Genomic DNA, 25,035 nt, shown 5'->3' on the forward strand with positions numbered 1-25,035 from the left:
GTTTAATAATTGAAGACTGTGATTTTCTAAGTAAATATGTATATTAATATATATTAAGAATTTTAACTGTCATTCAAAATGAAGTTCACTTGTGGTATCTGTTGTGCTCAATGTCCTAGCATGCTAACATCTTTTCTGTTCTTAAATAGGGATTTCACAGACCAAACCCCATTCTAGGTAGCATCACAAAACAAAGTTCTGATCCCATAATCACCTTAAGGTTGTTGCTGTTAAAATTAATATTCTTTTAACACATGTAATAATGGGCTAGACGCCACTGGCTCACTCCTACTCAGGAAGCTGAAATCTAGGACTGAGCCAGCTCAGGAAGACAAAACCGTAAGATTCATATCTCCAGCTAACCAGCAAAAAGACAGAATGCATGCTAGTGATTTAAGTAGTAGTACACCAGCAGCTCTGAGCTGAGCAAAAGCATGAGATTTTGAATTTAAGGCACATTACCAGCACAATAAATACATAAAAAAATGAATTAAATTTTGAAAATTACTTACCTGGAAAATCCTGTTTTATGAAACTTTCTAAATTTTGCCGAATATGTTCACGAGCCTGATCTTCTAAAACAGTTGGAGAAAAATCCTCTGTTTAAAATAAATAGGCAAGTTGAGGAAAAGAAAATGAACTAAAAAATCTTTAGAAATAAAATGACAATGTACACAATGGGAAAATATCTTTGTCAGCTACACATCTGACAAGAGTCTACCATAACTAGAATATACAAAGAGCTAAAAAAACAAACAAAACTGTACTCCCAAAGAATCAATAACCTAATTACTAAGTGTGCAAAGTACTAAACAGATACTTTAGAAGCAAAAGTAAAAATGGCCAATAAGTAAAATGCATAAAGAAATGCTCAACATTTCTGGCAATAAAGAAACTACAAATCACGACAGCACTGACATTCCACCTCACTCCAGTAAGAATGGCCATCATCAAGAATACAAATACAAATATGAGGATTTGAGAGGAAAAACAACCTTATTGCTATTGGTGGGAATATAAACTAGGACAGCCACTAAGGAAGGCAATATAGAGATTCCTCAAAAAAAGAATGATCCAGTGATGCCATTCTAAACTTTTAACCAAAGATTTCCATGTCAGGATACAATAAAGACACCTGCACACCTATGTTCACTGCTGTACTATTTACCATAGCCAAGTTATGAGAAAGGCCTGATGCTCTACAAATGAACAATAGATCAAGAAAATGAACTCTAGGAAATGGAAACAAGAGTTTCTTTTTTTCTTTGTTGCTGTTTTTCTTTTTATCTGTGTTTGTCTTTGGGAGGAAAAGGGAGGACACAGAAATAGAGGGACAAAGGGTTAAGAAAGGCAGCAGTGGTACTCACTAGAAACTATGTTGAAAATGAACTACACAATCTGTGGGTGTGGATGGGAGGGAAAAACTGGGAGAGAGAAAAAGAAGAGCTGATGTTGTCCAAAAGGAAACATACTCTTTACCTGACTTATGAAACTGTAACCTCTCTGTACATCACCTTTATAATAACAATTTTTATAATAACTTTTAAAAAGATCAAGAAAATATGGATATATAGAATATATTATTCATTCATCCATCAGGAAGAATAATAGAATGTCATTTGCAGGAAAATGGATGAATTCGGAAAAATGCTAAGTGAAGTCAGACTCAGAGAGATAAAGGGGGCACTTTTCTTTCTCACATGTGCAAGTTAGATCTAAATTATAACCATATATAAAAAAACCATACACAGGGCTGTAAGCACATATCCACACAACAAATTGATCAAAGTATGGTATATACAATGGAAGATTCCAATAGTATAATTCCTTTGAACAACTAACATCAGGTGCCAAACGTAAACATATATGATCAAACTGACTCAAGTATGGTACACAAAGTGGTAGTTTTCCATAGAATAACTTATTTGAACAACTAACAATTTAACAAAATGGGACTAATAAGCAGAAACATGTATTCTTTGAGACATGGAAGATAAAAGAGGAAGATGAAAAAATCAAAAGAGGAAAGGTGGAAATACAGTAGTAATATTGAATGTATTTATGTGAAAATAGAACGAAGATACTTGAGAGGATGGGCTGTTGAGAATGATGGAAGGAATGACTCAAATCAAGATGCACTATACCTATAAACCAACATGTTGAATTGAAACTTCTTTATAGAACTATCTAAAAGTAACAAAAAAGCTCTTAATAATTTTAAACACTAAAGTTTTGGGCCTTCTTAGCAGACTTCATTAGCAATAGAAGATAATTATCAATTTGATTCCAATTCCTCAGAAAACAAGAACAAGATGACAAATGTGAGGCTGTTGAGGCATATTGTATGCATGTATGGAATGTCATAACAAAAATACCCTTTGTACCACTAATGTATGCTAATAAAAAACTGTTTTGTGCTCAAAGTTTAGAAATTAGAGTTAATGAATTAGAAATTAGGATTAGTGTTAAAAGATTTCTGTATAATATTATTGCTCACATGCCTTATTATAATGTGCCCTGGAAATCTCAAAGGAGATTTACTTCCTATAAGGGAAGTGGGTAGTATGTAGTTATTTCCTATCAGCCTGGGAATACTGTTTGTGCTATTAAATCTATCTAGAAAATCATTTCAAGGAATACCAGGTAGAGAATGATAGTATAATGCTTTAATGATAAGACTTAAAGGAACTGGGGTGCTGCTCATTGGTAGATCATACCAAGTGTCTATAAGGCCCCTATTTCAATTCCCAATACTAAACATTAAAAAAGAGTATGGGAGGGCTCTAGTTCAGGGCCTGACTAGCAAGCATGAGGTGCTGAGTTTAAACCCCAGTATGGCCAAAAGATGGAGTGAGAAAGGGGGGAAAAACTTTAAAAATATTCCCTTCTTTCCTCCCTTTCTTTAATAATTATTGTGTCCCAAGTGGGACAAACAAGATATAAAAGATAGCAGATACATTGGAGAATTAATAAATGCTTAGAGTGTTAATACAACATTGATTCCGTGAAGACTTTGAGTAAATAATTTACTCAAATAAAAAACTTACTATAACACTGAATGCAAACTTGATCCAAGATATTTGAAAACTTGGGTGTTAGTGGTGGCAAAGGTTCCAACTGGATTCTTTTAAAGTCTTCTGGACAGTCCTTTTTTAGATGACCTTCTCGTTTGCATAAGCTGCATACAACTGTAGGAGACTTCAGGAATATAGCAAAGCAAAATAAGATGGTAAATGAAACAGTACATTTATTTGCTAAAGAAATTTGGGGAAGGGAATCCCTTTTTCCTTTTTTTGGTCAGTCGTGGGATTTGAACTCTGGGTCTGGGCACTGTCCCTCAGTGCTTCAGTTTAAGGCTGGCACTCTTACCACTTTGAGCCACAGTGACACTTCTGCTTTTTTCTGGTGGTTAATTGTACATAAGAGTCTCATGGACTTTCCTGCCCTGGCTCAGGCTCTGAATAGCGATTCTCAGATCTTAGCCTCCTGAGTAGCTAGGGTTATAAGTGTGAGCCACCGGCGCAGGATATAATCTTTTTTTTTGAAGTACACATTTTAAAGAAATGAAATTTAATGTGCAACCACTCCAAAGGATCTGTGATAGGAACATACTTATGATATCCTCAAGAGAAAAGGATAGTTACTGCCAGCATTCCCTTCCTCCTATGTAGATTTCCATGAGTTTTAAGGAGAGTGATCATATTATGATAAAATACAAATCTGTTAACAACAGAAGAAAAAAAAAAACCACAACAGGAGAATGCCTATTCTATTTTTTTTTTGCCAGTCCTAACAGGGCCTGAACACTGTCCCTGGCTTCTTTTTGCTCAAGGCTAGCACTCTGCCACTTGATCCACAGTGCCACGTCTGGCCGTTTTTCTATATATGTGGGTGCTGGGTAATCGAACCTAGGGCTTCATGAATAGGAGGCAAGCACTATTGCCACTAGGCCATCCTCCCAGACCGCCTATTCTAGTATACATAAATTATAGTCATTAAAATTATTTAAAGGTCTCTTAGAAGTGGCAATGGTTACCTTGCCTTTGGTGAAGATGAGTTTGCTAAATTCATAGATGAAATTGGACAGATCCACAGGTGAATTTTCCTCACATGTATTTTCTTCTTTAAGACTTATATTATTAAGCTCTATGAGTAGAGCTCCATCTACATGCTTTCCACAATCTTTGATCTCTTCATATTTAGCAGGGTCAACTAATTCATCATCCTCTTCAGATAAAGCATCCTCATCTCCTGATCCAGTGTAAGTGTTGTCTAGCTCATCTTCATTACCAATGCCATACCCTTCTTCCCTTTGGTTAGTGAGCCTGGGTTCCTCTTCCTCATCCTCTTCTTCTTCCTCTTCATTAAAGTGAGTAATTTCTGATGTCTGGCCTTGGACTAAAGGGTCAAAGTGGTTTATAAATTCTTCTCGATCACTGGTACTTTCTATATGCTTTCTATCAAAATCAGCATTGTCATCTAAAGGAACAAATCCATCATCACCTTCTTCAGTTTTAAGATTTTCAATGTCTTCTAAATCCCAAGAACTATCTGTCTCACAATTACACGTGCTATTGCAGGCTAAAAGATCTCCATGCTTGCTACTGCTTAATTTTTGATCATTGGTAGTAAATGGATGTTCACCTGTCCTTCTGATTCTCTCTCTTTCATTTTTATTTCCTGTTTTTTGATGGTGTACTGTAACATCCTCATCCTCATTACTGACATCTGTTTGCTTATGGCCTGAGTTTTCCAAGTGAACACTGAAATGTACATTTTCTATATTATCCACTGGTGGGCTTCTAAAGTTTTCAGTAGTCTCTTTTAGAGTAAGTAGCTGTGCCTTACAAGTGTTTGAAGTTGAAGTGGTAGTAGCACCAGGATCTTGAGCCAAATCTGAGTTTTTAAGTTTATCATCTTTTGCTTGGATATCTGGATCATGATTAGTTGTTTCTGTAGAATGTTCTGAAACACATGTATTAGGGCTCAGGGGCTTTGGAAGGCTGGATTTTGTAACTTTGTGTGGAAGAGCAAAATATTTATATGTTGTCCTTAAACAATGAAGTATATATTGAAACACAGGCTGGTTATTTAGAGTTCTTGCCACATTTCTTTTAACAGAGTAGGGATCTGTAATGAGAAAGATTCACTACATCATACATTTGTACTTCATGCTTTAAACCTTAACATAATGTAGTATAAAAGCAGACAACAAATAGACAACAGTAAAATTTACCACACATCTTACACTTTCAAAAGTGGGTTGATGGACAGGGAACAAGAAGACCACCAATGCTTTCTGAAATATAAGCTCTATGAAGAAAACCCATACTGTTCATTACCAGGACCCTTTCCCTATTTTGCTCTCTAACTTGGGAGGTGGGAATAGCATCATGAATGTGGCTCTCACACCTTGGGGAAATCAGGTCTTTCTGACAGGCTTCCTGCTGAGTGCTCTGCTCCCCACTCAGCCAGTCCTGTGGTGTCACGCTTACCTCCACTCTTCTGACCTGGAAAGCCCCATCACTGAATTGGTTGGCCTGAGTTTCAGGGGTGAGAGGGAGACACCGGGAGGAGACACCACTTCTCTCAATCTTTTCTCCTCCCCTAGAACTCCAGCAGGTTAGGCAATTGGCCAGAAGAGCTGAGCCACAGAAACTGCAGGGGAGGGTTTAAAAACGTGAGATCCCCATGACTGCATAAAGAATTGATGCAAAATGCAAAATGAAAAAAAAGAAAAACCCTCTCTAATGCAACATAAAGCTTGAAAAAAAAAATCAAGCAAAAAAACCAACAACCCAAAAAAGAAAAACAAAACAAAAAAAAAGAATTTTATGTAGGAGGTCCTTTAAATTACCAAAAGGAAGAAAGTATTTCTAGAGGTATTTATTTCAAACACCTGAATTTGCAAAGCTGAGAAAAACTAGTCCATTTATTGACATTCATAGTACAGTGGTTTCAGTTCAACAGTCTGCACTAAAGGGGGTGTTTATGAGTAAGTTACTTCCAATTTCAAAAATAACTACCTGAACCCTCTACTGAACAGTCATCCAACTAATAAAGTAATTTTTTCATGACAAAAGCATTTTCATAACTTTTACAAAACTAAATTTCAACAGCAAGCTATAAAATGATGAATTTAGAAATAGAAAAGTGAGGATAGTAAAGAGGAAAGGGACACACAAATAGCTGGGAAAAATGTTTTTTAACTGTTTAAGTTGCTAAGAAACTTTCAAAGGACTCAAATGGACTCCAGCTATGTAACAATTATTGTACTGTGAAACTTTAAAAACAAGAGTGATCTGGTTCCTTGGAATGACCCAACGTAACACAAAAAAGATTGTAATATTTACTTCACATTTAAAATAGGCCTATCTTAGGAACTGAAAAGAGACTGAAACAAAAAGCATGCTGTCAGACTGGCACCTTTTAAAGAGAGGAAGGGGAGGATTAAACATCTTGAGATACCTTCAATAGCAATTCGTTTTTTGGGCCAATCCTTTGATTCCCGAGATATAGATTCTTTGACACGAATACTTATTACTAAATCAGCCAAATTAAATTCTAAAGCATAGAATCGCAGCAATTCCACCCAGAGCTGCCCAACTGGTACTGAAGGCTGATGTTTTGTATCAAACATTAATGGTACCTACAAACAGCAAAGAGAAACACAGGTTATTTCAAATGCTGGCTCAACCTAGAAAATGAAAGATCATTCAAACAAAAATTTAAAAATCTGGAAAACCTTAGCAAAGACATAAATTTGATAATCCATCCTGATCAATCAAATACTACATTCTATTTTGCTTGCAGTTAAATAATATCATGTCACTGCATTATTGGGATTAGTGTCTTTGTTAAAATCCAGATGTTATTACAGGAATTGGAAGACTCATTTTACCTAGCCAGGGAGCACATTTAATTCTCAAGTCACAGTAACAGGGAGAGTGCCCTGCATAGGTTGCTATTATATGCTCAGCATGGACCTCTTCTGTTACAGCTGCTGAAGCACGTTACAGGTGCAAACAGATACCCAGAAAAGGACAGTGGCTAAAGGCATAGAGAAAAGGGAGAAAAAAGTCTTTTCATGGCCTAGAAGACCTACATCACCACACTAAATCTGTCAGCGGTCACTAGTTTTAAAGTCAGAAATCCATAATAGTTTTTACAGTCTCAGACTTTTGAGTTTAAGCACATACTTAGTATATTGAAAAGCACTCAAGTTCAAATAAGGATTCTGCCATTCCAGAGCTCTTAACTGCTCTGCAATTCAGCAGATTCACTGATAGTACATCACACTGGCTTTGGCATCGGGATAAGCTTAGTTTGAAACCCAAACTCTACCAAGTACTAGCTGTGTATGATTTTCATCAAGGTCTATAACCTGTCTAAGACTTAGCTTCCTCATCTGACAGACGGGGATAACAGTACCCACCTCATAGGGTTGTTGGGAGGACTGAGTGAGATAGTATCTGTAAAGTGCTTAGCACAGTGCCTGGCACACAATGTTCAAAAAATGGTCGCTATCATTATCTGCAGAGTAGGGATGATACCACCTATAACACAGGATAGTTATGAGGATTAAATGAGAAACAAGGGAAAGCATCTGGCAGACGTGGTTGCTCTCTGTACTTTTTCAGTTAGTCTTTTAAGTAAAAGAAATTCATAATATCATTGAAACACAAGGTCACAACTATAAGATGCTCTTAGAGGTAATCTAGTTCAACTCCCATGTTACAAGAGAAGAAACTAAAGCCCCAAGAGTTTCTGTGGCTTGTCAGTACATTGCACTGCTTGTCAGTGGCAGAATAAAATCTCCTGATTCCAGCCAGTGCTTTGTTATGTCACATGCAACTTTCACAATGTTTAAAATACATAATTTTAGTAGTGGCAACATAAATAAATCTCTCCAAATAGCATTAAAAGAAAACATTAGGACTTTTTCTTCGCATTATTCCTATAATTTGCATTGAAAAAACTTTAAGACATATTTGTCTCCAATCATACTTTCTCACATCACATTTCAGGCAGGTGGTATAGTATTTCATTAATTAGTAAATCTCAATCAGAACAAGTGTCAATTCAGAAGTGACTGAAAATGGAAGTTGTCTAGGTCCCAAACAGTACAGTTGAGGACATAAAGAAAACCTCCAGGAATTAGATCTTTATTAAATTTCATCTCTTTATACATAGCCTTTTTCAGCTTTACAAAGAGATGTTTTTAAGCATCTCATGGAAATGACTTGAAAATACTAGAATGGAACATTATATTAAAGACTTTTGAAATGTGTAGACTACCAGCACCAAACTACCAGCACTCAAACTGGCTTTTAAAAGTCCTTTTAGAATAAATTTCTTTTTTGAATAAATTACGAATAGAAGCTAACATTTATTAAGTGCTCATTGAGTGCTTGGCACTGAGTTAAACATTTTATGAATCAATGACCCTATGAGGGAGTACCAATATTATCCCCATTTGTAGGGAGGAAACTAGGACCCATAAAAATTAAGTAACTTGCCCAAGGACACACAGCTAGGAAGTGGGAGAGCTGGAATAAAAGTTCACACAGTCTGTACTGGATTGTGAAACAGAAAACGTTAAGTGGGGCTATTGCCACGGAAAAAGAGGTGATGTGGCACCTTTCCTTTCTTTCCCTAATACTCAAAGATTCTAGAAAACACTACTGGAGTATCGATGATTTACCACTCTCTCTCATTTTAGACATGAGTTAACCATGGACTGGAAGAATTATATGACTTGCCGAAGTAGAGCTAGGATTAAAATATTGGTCTCATTAGTGTTTTGTGGCTGTGGTTGATACCTGACTCCAAAGGGTTAAGAGAAGGTCAGGAGGTTTCAGATCATTTGCCAATGAGACAGAATCCTATTCGTAGTAGTAGTAATAAAATTACACTGAACAAATTTTCACTTGAAATTCCAATGGCAATTTATGTGCAAATAATTCTATTCACTCCCAATAGTATGGGAGCAATGCATTAAGTCACATATTTATTATTGTTATTTTACTAATGTGAATTTAACTTCCTATATACTTAAACCAAATAACACCATGTAAATCCTAAACTCTTTTCAGAATATATAGGGATTTATTTACCACTCAATTCTTATCAATTCTTAATACTTTCCAAAGGTCTCTATATACAGAAGAAATCATATAAATAAATGGATTTAATTTTTTAACCTTTTTCACTACTTTTCTATGAAAGTATTACATCAACTAGGAAATGGAATAGTCAAAAATTATCATGGAGGGTCTTCAAAAAAAATGATTCTATGATCTAGCTATTTCTGGAGTGCCTAAAGAATCAAAGTGAACTTCCTATAGAGATAACACATACATGTATATCACTATGCCATTCACAATAGCCAACTTATGGAATCACCCTAGGTACCTATAAAGGAGTGAACTGATAAAAAAAATGTGGTATCATATAAACACAACAAAATTTAATTTAGCTATAAAGAGTAAAATAATTTTGCTTACTGGAAAATGAATAGAACTAGATATCATCATGTTAAATGAAAAAAATCAGTTTCAGAAGGACAAATTTAGGGGAAGAGAAAAACACCACAGTAAAAGGAGGGCTATTTGGGATGTGACAGGAGAAATAAAAAATAGTTAAGATAGTTAAAGACAGAGACAGGAAAATTAATCAACACATAAGTTCCACATTTGACAAATGAAATAAAGCATCAATGATATAACTAGAAATGAGAAAGCAGACCTGTCCTTTCTTAACTGGCATTTCTTTCGGTGCCTCTTCTTTTGCTGTGTTCATGTCCCCTGCAGCATTTTCAGTATATTCCCAGACCACGAAGTCATTCTCAATGTCTTTAAGATTGAAACTGCCTAGTTTGTTTAATGAAAATCCTTCAATCTAGGAAAAATTGCATAAATATTATTACAGGGCATACGCATTTTGTATCAACCACAGCACATTAAAATCACTGAAGGAATGAAAAGCTAACCTATAATGCATAAATTATGAATGCCAGTAAATAAAAGACATCATTTATGGAATATCTCAGATAAGTAAAAGGTATATTTAGAGTAGTAAATAAGATTTTGCCAAATAAATGGTGACCTAGTGAAACTTTCACAGAAAATGTTACCACTGATAATTATTTTATTGGGTAGAGTAGCAGAGTGCATGCGGCCATGGATCCAATGTAAAAAAGAAAAAAAAATTAAGAGATCAACATGGCCTAGAGACTTCAGCCATGGATTCAAAAGTAAAATTAAATGGACTCACATATTAGCTAGGTGACCTCAAAAAACTGAGACCTCTCTCTCCACATTAAACTCCTATAAAATGGTAACACTGAAACTTCATGGTTTCATGGAAAAGTGGTGCCATTAGTTATTTTTGTAGTATGCAGCATAGAGAAATGCTGAATAAATTTTGGAAATAAATTTACTATAAAAACTTACTACAAATATTGTCAACAGATTTAATTGTAAAAACTAGATCCTTCTAATGAGAAAAATTTAGATATTAATTTCATGTAATTTTCTCATTAAGTCCAGAAGTTCCAAAGAACACTTTTATGTGCTATTAATGAATGTTAGCGTAAAAGAGAAAGCTCTGAGAAGAGCTTTAAAGAGGTTAACTGAAGTGTTAACCTCTTTACTACATTATGGTACTTATCATAACTTTATTTAGCATTTAGTAAACATTCCTTGTTAAACTTACTCTTAAATAATGTATGTTTTCTGGCATTATTGTTAATGGAATGGGAGGGGTGTGATAAATGAGTATGAGTATATACCACATCTAGACTAATGGAAATGTCTGAAACTTAATTTTCCAACTGTTGGCTGCTTGTTTATAAAAGTGCAACTGATATTTCTACATTAGCTTTGTGTCCTATCACCATACTATTAGTTCGAAAAGTGTCCTATTTTTAAAAAATATTACTGTATAAAAACATTTATTCCTTTTAAACTGCATTTCCCCTGCCTTTTTTATTGTAATGGCAAGACACTCTGCAAATGCTGATTATGATAGAGGAGGGGTACAACTTCCTTTGCTTCTCACCTTTTTTTTTTTATTTTTTTTTTTGGCCAGTCCTGGGCCTTGGACTCAGGGCCTGAGCACTGTCCCTGGCTTCTTCCCGCTCAAGGCTAGCACTCTGCCACTTGAGCCACAGCGCCACTTCTGGCCATTTTCTGTATATGTGGTGCTGGGGAATCGAACCTAGGGCCTCGTGTATCCAAGGCAGGCACTCTTGCCACTAGGCTATATCCCCATCCCTGCTTCTCACCTTTGACACAGTGAAAACACCTAGCACTCCACCATTAAGTAAGATGTCTACTTTCAGGTTGAGATCTGGTTCCAAATAAATTTTTATTAATAAATAAATGTTGGATTTTGTCAAGTGTTTTTTTCCCCCCCACATCATGAAGGGGATAGTGGGACATAATGTCCCTCTCTTTGGTTCTGGTCACCATAAAGTGAATAACTGTCCTATGTCAACTGCTGCTCCTGCTGTCATGAAGTGCCAGCTTAGGCCCAAAGCATCCAGGACAAGAGATCATCGAAACTGTGAACAAAAGTAAATCTTTCCTACTTTTAAATGATTTTCTCAGGCATTTTGTTACGTCGACCAACATATTTGGCTTGTTACTTTTTTTTATTTTTTGAGAAGTGGCCTCTTTTTGGCTACATGAATGTTGAATAACATTGGACATTGGACTGAAAATGGTAATTAATATTTATGAAACAGTATGTTTTATGCTTTGAAAATGTTCTCATTTTTGTTTTAGCAGCTGGTTAGCTTGATTAGACAAACTGTAAGTTAATACTTCTAGTAGATAGCTGCTTTTTAAAAAATTTCCTGGGAGTATATGTAGTCCAGGCTGAACTCAAATTCACAATTCTATAGTCTCACACTCCAAAATGCTGAAATGACAGAACTGTGTCACTATATCTGGCTTAGAGCAGTTCTTTAAGCTTCAGTTCCTATTTCCAGTTCCCAAACACACATGGTTTAAGAGTCTAATTTTGAAATATTCTATCATTCTTACTTCAAATATTTCTTGTTCTTTTCTTTCTCCTTTTTATATATTTCAATTACCCATTCATTACAACCTTGAGTAACTGCCCTACAATTATTAGATATTTTGTTCCTTTTTCCTCACATTCCTTTTTTCTCTTTCCTGTAAGTTCATGTAAACAGGCTTTTTGCAGTGATGTTTTATGTTCACTAAAAACTCGGGATGCATTTACCCTTTGTTTGTAGCTGTAGACTTCAGGAGACTAAAACTTCTCCGATGTCCTTATTTTCAATTCACAGATTGACTTCACCTTTAAGTTAGAAATTACCTGAATAAATTCTGAGACAGTTTACCAAAGTGATTCTATTATACAGAAGCCTTGCTGATAGGGTAAGTTTTCTAGAAAGGGGAGCACTTTACAGTTTCGAGATTAGGTCTGTCCTTTAGTGAACCTGTGCTTTAAGACTATGAGCACCCACACGTACTTCTTAGTTCTTCTTGGCTCATCTGCTCCCAGGCTTAGAGAGAGAGAGGTTGGACGGGACATGAGTATTATTAATACCTATGGTGGATTTAGCCACAAGACTTAGGATCACCCAAGGAATTACATTCTGATAAGTATCTCCTGAGGGAAGGCTTTTACTAAAAGAATGCTCAAGGCCTGTAGGACTGTTGCAAATTTCTACATTTCCTCTCACCAAGCCAGAAGTTTTCTCCAATTCTCATCCTCAAAACATAAAAGAACTTCTAGAGGGAAATGTCACAAATAAATTGGTTTTATTTTTTGTAAAAATTGGTATGCTTAATTTTTTTCAAAACTAACGAAATTATATTTAGAATACTCACTAGCTGTACATTGTTACATGATATATCTTTAGTATTTGCTAATAAAGAGACGTAAATAAATAAGTAAAAATACTTGTGCATCACCTTCATGATATGAGATGTTGCCCATAACAATCTAATGAGTAAGCACTCTTGACACTCCAGACAAAAGAATTACTCCATATGGTAGGCCCTGGTTAGGTACTAATCAAAGAACAATTTATTTTCAATGGGTGTTTTTAATTTAACCTCTGTATGACTCTTCTTCACAATTAATAAATTTAATAGAAAACAAAACAGAAATAATAGTAACAACAAAGTAATAGATTTAAAGTATACTACATCTGGTAAACAAAGGGTATCTTCAAAATTTTCACAGGTGTCTAAGTATAATGCTGGGGAAGGCAAAAGTGGCCAACAGAAACCTACCTCATTTCACTCACTTCAGGGAGCAGAGTAGCACTGAACTGAAGGAGGTGTTAATTCTCTCCCTTGTCAAACTATCCCTCCAGAAATCCGTCAACTATACCTTTATATATTTCTACTCTTATATTGGCTCTACCCTGGTGGAAGGAGTAAGTGTTTCTGATCTGTCAGCCATGGATTACTGTATTAGCCTAATCCCTTGTGAGGGCAAGAGTGAAGGCTTCCATGGTCCTGCCATGCAAAACTTACTCTGGTTCAGGAGTTAACTGAAAATGTGGTGGGCTTTTATACATTAGCAATGGTCTAGTTCTTTGTATTCTTCCTTTTATTTTACCTCTTCTTATGTTCAGGTAGCTCTAGTCGTATGGATAGAAAGAGGAATGGTCTTTCTATTGGAGTTAATCTTTAGGGGCAAAGCTGGATAAAAGTGACTATCAATCACTGGCTGTAAGTTTTGAGTCTCCACCAAAGTTTGTCTTGGTTCAGTTCCTAGAGCATGATTTTATATCCTGTCCAGTTTTTTAGCTCTTATTTGAGAAAGATCCCCTGGTTTGCAGTTTAACTCTCTATAACAAATGGAACTTGAGACAATTTTACTGTCATTACCCTTGTTTGTGGTATCTGGGTTTGAACACAGAGCCTATGCTTGCTGGACAAGCACTCTACCATTTGAACCTTTTTTTTTCCTACCTTGGAGAAACTTTATATCTATGATCTCATTTGAGGTTCAGAAAAATCCAGAGGCTTGGATATCAAATAACATGCTCAAAGTCAAGTGACAAACAAAACCTAGATGGGCACTGCTCTGGGGGTAACAAACTTTAAAGCTACTCATTTTTCTACTACTTGGCTAGGGATTTGTTTACATAATTACACAGATCTGCTAAATAACATCTAGACTAGTAAAATACTATTTTTGGAAGTAAAAGGTTATAAAAAGACAAGGTTAAATATACCAATTAAAATAAAAGGTTCAGGGCTGGGAATATGGCCTAGTGGCAAGAGTGCTTGCCTCCTACACATGAAGCTCTCGGTTCGATTCCCCAGCACCACATATATGGAAAACGGCCAGAGGGGGCGCTGTGGCTCAGGTGGCAGAGTGCTGGCCTTAAGGGGGGGGGGGGGGGGGGGGGGAGTCAGGGAAGGTGCTCAGGCCCTGAGTCCAAGGCCCAGGAATGGCCAAAAATAAATAAATAAATAAATAAATAAAATAAAAGGTTCACAACATGTTCTAACAAATTTTAGTTATATCAGGTCTAATGACAATAAAATTAGAATTCTGAATGGGAGCAAAAGGTTAGAAAACTATCCAATGTGGCTGAAATCTGATTAGGGTTACAGAATGGCTAAAATCCTTTCCCCCTCATTTCCTTTATATTTTTGAAGAATATTCTGAGAAAAGACAACAAACCAATGTCTAACTAGCTTATAACACTGAGAAATACAGATCACTTGGGTTCAAAAGTAGAGTATATTATTTTATCTGTAGAATTCAATCTGGTGTTTGACTCTACATACCTGATTTTGTTATTAAATCTTAAAAAATCAAATGGTGTAGTTAAAATCAAATTCAGTGTCTCTTCAGAAAGTTTCTAGCTTCATTACTGAAGAAATAATACTTAGGCTATAGAAGAATATTATACTGTTTTAAGCAAATCCTACAGTTAATCTCCTCATTAGACAAGAAAAAAAATCTTGTTCTATACCCTTGTGACAATGATAAATGGCTACTTAGAAATGATCAGGATATCAAAATGTAGCTCTTATTCAGTAAGATGACAATAGTCAAGGCCATATATCCAAGTTGCTTTCAAGCCATAGGTACATGATTTCAACTGTTTTGAGTCCATCCTAAACTCTTTTCTTGGATCAAGGCAAAAAGGAAAACTTAAAAGACTTTCACAGATCTCTACTTAAATAGGCTGACTTTGTTCTCTGAATCTTTTTTCCCTCCAGGAGAGTAGTCTAGTAAGACACACTCTTGTGGCTATGAATTCTCTTTTTAGCATGCCAGGCACAATGAGGCTATACAGAATACCTTAATCACTTATGCCAGGATTGAATTTATAAATGTCATTATTCCTAAGGCCTAGCAGATAAAGTCTCTGCTTAATTCAAATTCTATAAAGTTTAGAGAAAAAAATTCTTAAAACCATTTAGGTGAGGACAGTCGCTATAACTTGAACTTGAGGTTTTTTACATGCTAGGTTAGTGCTCTCCACCGAGCACTCACTGAGGGTCTCACTTCCTGCCTAGGCTCATGTCTGAGCCATGATCTACCTTCTTTAGGCTTCTCTTAATTTCTGGGACCACAGGAAGGAGCGCCACCATGTTCAGTTTCTTCCCTCCACTGAAACAGTCTTACATATATTTCTATGTGGGCTGGCCTAGAACAGTAATTCTCCTGCTCTCACCTCCCATATATAGCTTGTTATGAGAGATATGCACCACTGTGCTCAACAAGTATGAGCCACTAATGCCAAAAGTTTTTTTTGGGAGACAGGGTCTCACTACATAGCCCAGACTAGCTTTGAACTTTCAGTTCTCCTTTCACCTCTTCCCGTGTCTTTTAGGATTACAGGCATGCATCACCAAGTCAAGATAAATTTTCTAAAAGAAAGACAATAACATCTTTTTGACCTTTTGGACTACTTGCTTTTTAAATGTTTTTATTTTTTTCAGTCAGTTGTTGGGCTTGAACTCAAGGCCTGGGCACTATTCCTGAGCTTTCTTTACTCAAGGCTAGTAGTGCTCTACCACTTTGAGCCACAGCTCCACTTTGGACATTATGGTAGTTAATTGGAGTTTTATAAAAGTCTCACAAATTTTCCTGCCTGGGCTGGCTTGGATCTGTGATCCTCACATCTGTCTCCTGAGTACTTAGGATTACAGGCATGAGCCACCAGTATTAGTCTTCTTAAAATCTTACTTGAATAAATCAACTCTAATTTATCTAGAATTAAAATTTGTTTTCTATACTGAGGTGTAATTCATCTTAAAGACAATATCAAATTATTGCTCAAGAAGCAAATACTTATCTCTGTATCTACTGGTATAAATTGTAATCTCATTCTGTCTTGTTTTACTGATCATGGGAGATAAAAAGTAAATAAAGATTAATACTAAGTGCTCTTTTCTTAGCTTTTTACAAGGCTGAGAACAGGAATCTTGAGCACAGGAATCTGAGGCATCAAAGGCAGTGTAGTTTGACCTGTTCAATAGCTAATAAGTGGGCTGGGAATATGGCCTAGTGGCAAGAGTGCTTGCCTTGTATACATGAAGCCCTAGGTTCGATTCCCCAGCACCACATATACAGAAAATGGTCAGAGGTGGCGCTGTGGCTCAAGTGGCAAAGTCCTATCCTTGAGCAAAAAAAGAAGCCAGGGACAGTCAGTGCTCAGGCCCTGAGTCCAAGCCCCAGGACTGGCAAAAAAAAAAAGCTAATAAGTTACAGTGAATCAAGTAATTCCTTCATTATAGAGATATGAACATGTAAGTATCAAATTAGAAACTGAAACAAAGAATAAATCAAATAATAAATTTAATGCAAGTTCACAGTCTCTTGTTGGAACCCCCTCAAGTTCACAATTATGATTGTACCATTAGAAAGGTAATTTCTTCCTAGCTGGGCATAAGGTAGCATCTTGTATTTTAAAATGTTAGTATTTCAGCAATGGAAAATTTGACTATTTCTACCAGTAAAATAAATACATCTATTTCAAATCTATCAAGTTTTTAGATTTTGAGATTATGTCTAAACATTTACAATAAAATTTATAGATAAAATCGATACACCTAAAAATAGATCTACAAGAAAATCACTATCAAATATATAAGCAAAAATGTTTCATACCCATGATCCTAGATAAACTGGCAAAAGAGGTTCTTTCCTTTGTTGAAGGAAAAAAATGACCATCAAGGCAAACACATAAGGTGGAAGGCCTCCTTCTTCAGGTTGGTCTATACTGCAAAGCTACAAATGAAACAAAAGAACATTAGTATTCTTTATGTACCAAATTGTCCTTTGAACAATTTGACCAAATCTGTAGCATGAAGTTACAGATGGCTATAGTAAGTTTGATGCCAGCCTGAAATATAATGACTCTAACTCAGGTGAAAAAGGGGGTGGGGGGAGACAGAAAGAGACAGAAAGAGAGAGAGAGGAGAGGGAGAGGGAGAGAGAGAGAGAGAGAGAGAGAGAGAGAGAGAGAGAGAGAGAGAGAGAGAGAGATTATAAAGTGCTTTATAACAAAAGCTTTACTGATTAAGATATAACAGCATCAAGAGACAGTAACAGTTTCTGGACTTTCAAAGCAAAATGGCATGGTTGGAGTCTATAAATCAGAGAGTGCTTGGCTAACCTTGGGCCCTGGGTAGCATTCCCACCACACCCCTAACCATAGCAGTGTAACAAAATATACAACTGTAGAAGTTCCTTAAAGTTTTGCAGCAACCACACACTGTGATTTTGAATGAGTTTTAGTCTGAAATATTTAATCTTGTTGACTGAATATATTTGGGGGTGGCCCAAAAATATTGTTTGCTACTTGGTGTTTAAGTATCTGTCATAAATCCACTCAATTGGTAAAGATGCACAGTTAACGTAAAAAAAAATCATTAAAATGATGAATTGGTTCATCTCTAAGCCAAATTGTTTTCACTGTAATGGTCAATTCACAGTCATGCAAATGTACCATTTGGTATGAAGGAATTTAAAGAAAGAATGTGAGTAAATTCATGTTATTTCTGATGGAAACATGCATGGTCTATCTAGTGATAAAGGAAGGGGTTTTCAATTTAGTTACATCTTTTTTGTTAGTCGTTCATTAAAGATCAGACTCAAGGTTTTTGCACATGCTAGACAAACTGTATCACAACTATTCTTCAAAGAGTTTCCAATGAATGGCATACTGTAGGGCTGAGGGCATGACTCAACTTTCCAAGAATGCATGAGATCATGGTCCTGGGTTCAATCATCAGTACCACAAAACAACAATCAACAAACTGGGGGAAAATTCACTTAGTTAAGAGTGGAGGGGCTGGGGATATAGCCTGGTGGCAAGAGTGCCTGCCTCGGTATACCCGAGGCCCTAGGTTCGATTCCCCAGCACCACATATACAGAAAACGGCCAGAAGCGGCGCTCTGGCTCAAGTGGCAGAGTGCTAGCCTTGAGCGGGAAGAAGCCAGGGACAGTGCTTAGGCCCTGAGTCCAAGGCCCAGGACTGGCCAAAAAAAAAAAAAAAAAAAAAAAAAAGAGTGGAGCATCCTCTACTCACCCTGGAGTCAAGAACTTATGTGCATTGATACTACTATATCATAATCAGTAAAGCTTTTATTCTAAGGCTCTTTATGAAGTCTCTACCTCTCTCTCTTCCCAAGACAGGGTCATTGTATCAGAGGCTGGCATCAAATTCACTATAGCCAAGGCTAGTCTCAAATGTGAAACCCTCCTGCTTTCAAAGTTCTTGACCACGGGCATGCATCACCATGTCTAGTCAATGGAAAGACATGGACCTATATTTTGGGGTAACAGTAAATGCTCTTATTACTGGAGCATTTGAACTGGGATAATTTAAAACATTATGGAAATGGAAGCAAGACCAGACAGTGTTTTTCTTCCCCTGAGTCTCTGGTATATTGTTGGAAACATGTGAGAAGCTCTATTTCCAACTTCAAGTATCTAACATATACTTTGGAGAACTAGTTAAAATGCCAATTATTGGGCTACATCCTTTGAGATACAACCCAAAACTACTTTTTCTCTTCTCTTTTGTGAGGGTGAGTGGTTGGCACTGGCAATTAAATTCAGAGCCTACTGCTGTAACTTAGCTTTTAAACTCATACCTGGCACTCTACCACTTAAGCCATGCCTCCCGTTCTTCAAAATTTATTTTTAGTAAGTACTTTAAAAATGTTTTATCTTTTATGTTAGGGTGAAACAGAAAACCTGAATTCTTTCGTATTTGTTAATTAACCAAAATTCACATGCTTTTCTACAGGATGACTATAAATAGGCATCTGAAATCATATTAACCTGGTAAAAGCATAGCAATTATGCACACCCAGAATATATTCATACAAACAAGCAACTCACACCTACCTTTGCCCAGTATCTGAATGCAATAACCAAAGGAAGTAGCTTTGGTTCTAGTTTTGTAAGAGTAGTTAGGTGCTTTGTTGTCAAACAAGCATTTTCGTTTCCTGCACTCACTTTACAAAGAAGACCACTAGTGGGGGTAAGGATAAGGATGGAAAAAAAAAAAAAAGAAAATACTGTTACACAGTTATAATAGCAACAACAGAAAAATGACACTGACAATAAATACCTTTCAAGTTTTTTCACTTAAATACTTCAAATGAAAGCATGACTTGTCTCATGTTTGTAAAAAAGTTGTTTGTTTTTTTCTAAAAGAGACACAAATCTGCTTAATAAAGAATCATTATGGGCTGGGAATATGGCCTAGTGGTAAAGTGCTCACCTCGTATACATGAAGCCCTGGGTTCGATTCCTCAGCGCCACATATATAGAAAAAAGCCGGAAGTGGCGCTGTGGTTCAAGTGGTAGAGTGCTAGCCTTGAGAAAAAAAAAGAAGCCAGGGACAGTGCTCAGGCCCTGAGTTCAAGCCCCAGGACTGGCAAAAACAAAACAAGAATCATTATAACTAACAAGCCACCCATTTAGTGGTGACAGCAATGCTTCCAGATGAAGGAAGAGATACATTAACTGAGCACTGTAACCATTTCACGAAATTGTTTATAATCTAGTTTAATTTGGTCACAATGATTACTTCCTATACATTTTTATCTTCTAGGTATTTTTAGCCTTTTAAAAAGAAAGATATCCTCCATCTTGCATAAAACATAAGGAAAAAGTGTTTGCAGAAATTATATGAGACAACCATATAAAGAGCTTACAATTTTAGAAGTTGGATGTTAAGATTTAGCAAAGTATTTGTGCTTTTTACAAATTGATAGTCAATAAACAGTTAAAAAAAAACTAAGACCTTTGCTTTTCTCTGCATACCACCACTGGCACTCTAGCATGGAAATCTGCATCAACATCAATAAAGCAGTCTGAAGAAAGAGAAAAATATTGAATAGGTTAATTAGAGCTTTGTTTTTAGCAGAGCTACACATGAAGTAAGTGCCTGTTGTAGCTTATCTGTTCAGCCTTTTGCAAGAACACTCCTAAAAGTGGCTCTGAAATGACTTAAAAAAAGAAAAAGGTACTAAATATAAAAATCAGTAGCTGCACGTGGTGATGCACTAGTCTCAGCACCTAGTTCACCATAGCAGGAGGATTTCTGTGTTCAAAGCCAGCCTAAGTTACATAACAACACTCTGTCTCCATACTAAAAAATGCAAATATATCCATATTAACTTAAAATCCTTAGATTGTAAAGCTAATGTTTGATTAAAAATGACATCAGCCAGATGACGGTGATTCACTCTTAGAAACCTAGCTACTCAAGGAGTCTGAGGTCCGAAGGTCACAGTTCAAACAAACACACTACGTCCACAAGACTCTACAAAGAGTCTGCAAGAGTCCATCATCAAAACAACCATATAAAAGCAGAGCTGGATGCATGGGCTAAATGGCAAAGCATCAGCTGAACAAGTGAAATGCTCTGAGGTCAAATCCCAGTATCAGTAAAAACAGAAAGGAAATGAAAAGAAAAAGGTGACATTGGATCGCAATAATTAAATGTTATGTGGATAATGTAATTAAAATATGGAGATCTAAAACCAAAACCGATATCAAAACTACTAGAATGATTAGTGTCAAAATAATATTGACTGATATGATATATAAGACAAAATGCTTAAATGTTTTACTCAACCTACAAGAAAGGACAGGAATGCCTACTTCAAGAGATGGAACAGTCTGATGAGGCCAACAGAAAATCTCATTCAGACCCGAGCTGGAAAGTATATTGGACAAAATAATTGATAAACCTCCATGAGAACAACTATTTAATAGCTCATTAATCAGGTCTGGGACACACCTATTTACAATTTGTAACATATTGATTTAGGCCACTGAATAAAGCAGATTATCTTATACCTTTACCCTAAAAGAGTAAATTTTACACAATGGATTTCTTACTCAGTCTAGGAATCAAGTATTCTTTATAACAGGATGTTACCATCAAGCTAAAAGCTTGCTTTGAAATGATTACTCAAGAATAAGTCATAGAACTACTACTTAATAACTAGTCAACTAGCTGATAACTAGTTAACAACTAATTAAACAATAATTAACAGGAGTAGTTAATAAAATAATCTAGTTAATAATTCATGGGCATTTGCCTTGAATATTATCCATAAAAACAATTTTTAAAACATGTTTTATTTTCAGACCTCAATAAAAGATACTCAAATTTAGAGACAAGGAAAAATCTTTAATAGCAAAGTATGCAAAGAATTTAGCCTTACCACTATTCTTTAAACATTCTTGTACAAGTAAGAGGACATCTGGTTGAGACATCTAGGAAATAAATGAATGAATACATGAAATAACCCCTAAGTATTTTGATTTTGCTTGTATAATATACAGCCAGAAGCTACCCAAACTGCTTTTCAAATTAAAAATACATGTTGCTACCACAGTAATGAAATGAATCATTATGCTGTATGTACACATTAGTCAAAGGCAGACAGATGAGCACTAAATGAGTGTGAATGTGGGCAAAAGACCCACATAATTTACTCCTGATGAGCTAATTCTCCAGGTAATTATTTCTCAACAAATCTAAAAGGGGAAGTCATCACTCTGCAAGACTATTATAATTGGTAGCTTAATGGTCCAACTTCATTATTTCCTCAGTCTTTCTCCAATCCTTGTTCCACATGGAACCAAAATCATTTAAAATTTTGCACTGGACCTGAGGACTCTCAATGAATTACTAACTTAGGCCAAAAAAAAATTCTTAGCACAATCTATAAAGTCCTGCATGTTGAACCCAGACCTACTTTTCAGTCTAATCTACTTAAATGTTCACCCTGCAAAGAAGCCTTCATAACTGCCAAATCTTGGACCAGTAGTTGCTTTCTGCCACATGGAACTTCTTTTCCAGGTATAGCTTATAATTAATAATTAGTGTAGCAATGTTGGCTCCATCTTTCTGGCAGCCATGCTTTCCTGCTGCCTTCTTCTGACTGTAGCTTCACATTCAGCTCCACAGAGATGGCAGGTGATCTTGGAGACAATTGTTGGAAGCACCAGACAACTGAAGCTGCTAGCTGCCCAGGCTCAAGTATGCAATCCAAGCTTTTCAAGAGGCTGAGATGTAAGCCAGCCAATGCAGACAAATCTGAAAGACTCTTATCCCAATTGAGCAGCAAAAAAACAGAAATGGAGATTCACTGCACAGTCCTTCTCCCTTGATGGAAGAAAGTGATACTCTGAATGTGCAATGTCCAATGAAATGCCATTTTAACAAAATGGATGCTAATAGCCGACCTTCTTAAAGTGTCTCAGATGTTCTGCTCGTCTTACACTTGCTCTTCAATTCTTGAATGTGAACATATACTTTGTCTCCTGGGTTCAGATACTTGTAGCTTGGTCTATTTGGGGACCCAAAGAAAGTGTAGGCCAATTGATTCTGGACAAACCTGAAAAGGAACAGTCTTCATTCTGTGTATATTATTTTTTCGTGTGTGTGTGTGTGTGTGTGTGTGTGTGTGTGTGTGTGTGTGTGTGTGCGTGCCAGTTTTGGGGCTTGAATTCTGGGTCTGGGTGCCATCCCTGAGCTCTTTTTGCTCAAGGCTACACTCTATCACTTGAGCCACAGTGCCACTTTTGTTTTTCTCTGTGATTAATTGAAGATAAAGAGTCTCACAGACTTTCCTGCCCAGGCTAGCTTAGAAACACCATCCTCAAATCTCAGCCTCCACAGTACTAGGATTACAGGTGTAAGCCACCAGCGGCTTGTGTATACTATTTTTAAGCTTGGTTTCCTTGATTTAAAAAACGTTGAGAAGACTAGTATGTTTATAATATTTTATGATTTTTTTCAGAAGAAAAGAAACAGGAAGTTGAAGTTGCTAGGTGGTTTGGCTTCCTTCAGGTTGAAAGATACCCAAATCATCTGAGAAACAGAAACAGGTCAGGCATGATTTTCATGCTGATTTTTGTTTTGAGAAAGTATATCTTTGTGTAACCCAGGCTTTTCTTCCTCAAATTCTCTATCTTCCTAATTTAGCTGAGATTACAGGTTGGTACTGCCATACCTAACCTCACATTGTTTTACACATAAATTATCAGTTTATTTTGTCCACTTTAACTCCTTAAGCATTATGAATTTTAACCTTGGAATATATATGTGAATATATTTATGTGTATATATATGTGTGTGTGTGTACATACACACATATTTGTTAGGTGTATATTAAGAGATATAGTATAGCCTTCCCACTTCATTCTTCATCTTCCCAACTGTAACTGATTTTCATTTCTTATATGTACTTCTAGAGTTATTATATGAGTATCCAAACAAATACAAGTTTCTTATTCCTTCTCTTTGTAATAAAAGAAAATGACAAAAAATAAACACTAAGTATTTCACCTTTTTGTAGTTAAATACTTCTTGGACATCTTTCCATTAAATCACTGTTCCTTACCACAGGCAGAAAAGGGGAATAGAGTATGATTAAAAAATAATATCATAACAATCTTTATGAAAAGACTAAAAAGACTAAAAACTTTTTGAATTAAGAAACAGAATAAGCCAGGCACTTGTGGCTCAGGCCTGTAATCCTAGCTATTCAGGAAGCTGACATCTGAAGATCACAATCCAAAACCCAAGCAGAAAAGTTCATGAGACTCTTATCTCCAATAAACTACTCAGAAAAAGCTGGAAGTGGCACTGTGGCTCAAATGGTAGAGCATAAGCCTTGAGCAAAAGAAGCTCAGTGACAGTTTCCAGACTCAGAGTTCAAGCCCCAGGACAGGCAACAAATAAAAAAAGAATAATATGTAAATTTATGGGAGTCCTAAGTCATATATTTTTGCTGTTTTGAAAATTTTTTAAAAAACAGATTAGAATAGTAAAAGTATCTGATCTGAACAGAGTTTTTTTCTTCTTTTTTGATGTTTTTGTTTGCTTGCTTATATGTCATTGGAAGTGTAAGGGAAGGCACAGAAATGGAGGGACAAAGGGTGAACAAATGCAGCAATGGTACTCACTGGACACTATGTTGAAAATGAACTTTACAACTTATGGGTGAGGGATGGGAGGGAAAACTGGAAAAGAGCAAGGGAAGGGGTGACAGTGTCCAAAAAGAAATGTACTCTTTACCTGACTTATGTAACTGTAATACCTCTGTATATCACCTTTATAATAACAATAAAAATTTTAAAAGAAAAAGGAAAAAGTTCCATAAAACTATTTGTTTAAAAAAAGCCGATGAATGAAAATACTTGATATTCATAAAAAAATGTGACCTGTAAAAAATAATAATGATATGGAAAACTCATTTTCATTAGCTGAGTTATGTGAAAGAGGAGCTATATCAGTTTTGTTCTTTGGAACCAAATAGAGTGCCTGTCATGCAACAAGGATTTAATGAACATTTGGTAAATGAACAAATGGTACAAAATAAAGATATTGCTATGGTTGGCAAATCACTGATCAGAATTTCAAATTAAAAGAATAATAAAACTGGGCTGAAGGTGTAGCTCAAGTGATAATGAGCTTACCTAGGAGTATCAGGCTGAGTTCAAGCACTAATACAGCCAAAGGTTTAAAAAAAAAATCAGAT

The 25,035-nt window shown here is 36.0% G+C and overlaps 1 protein-coding gene across 4 annotated transcripts in view; it reads right to left on the minus strand.

Annotated features, from left to right (window-relative positions):
* Tut7 (terminal uridylyl transferase 7) overlaps positions 1–25,035 on the minus strand; it is a 73,781-nt gene that overhangs the window by 34,647 nt on the left and 14,099 nt on the right. For all 4 annotated transcript variants that reach the window (XM_048330764.1, XM_048330783.1, XM_048330775.1 and 1 more), the window contains exons 7-15: positions 21,709–21,760; positions 20,277–20,346; positions 19,373–19,499; positions 17,125–17,244; positions 9,748–9,900; positions 6,469–6,649; positions 4,037–5,130; positions 3,048–3,198; positions 513–599 (exon numbers count right to left, since the gene is read on the minus strand). In XM_048330764.1, the coding sequence (XP_048186721.1) occupies positions 513–599; positions 3,048–3,198; positions 4,037–5,130; positions 6,469–6,649; positions 9,748–9,900; positions 17,125–17,244; positions 19,373–19,499; positions 20,277–20,346; positions 21,709–21,760 (2,035 nt within the window). The remainder of the gene's footprint in view (positions 1–512; positions 600–3,047; positions 3,199–4,036; positions 5,131–6,468; positions 6,650–9,747; positions 9,901–17,124; positions 17,245–19,372; positions 19,500–20,276; positions 20,347–21,708; positions 21,761–25,035) is intronic.

The sequence above is a fragment of the Perognathus longimembris genome, chromosome 1 (assembly GCF_023159225.1).
Source record: "Perognathus longimembris pacificus isolate PPM17 chromosome 1, ASM2315922v1, whole genome shotgun sequence".
NCBI lineage: Eukaryota > Metazoa > Chordata > Mammalia > Rodentia > Heteromyidae > Perognathus > Perognathus longimembris.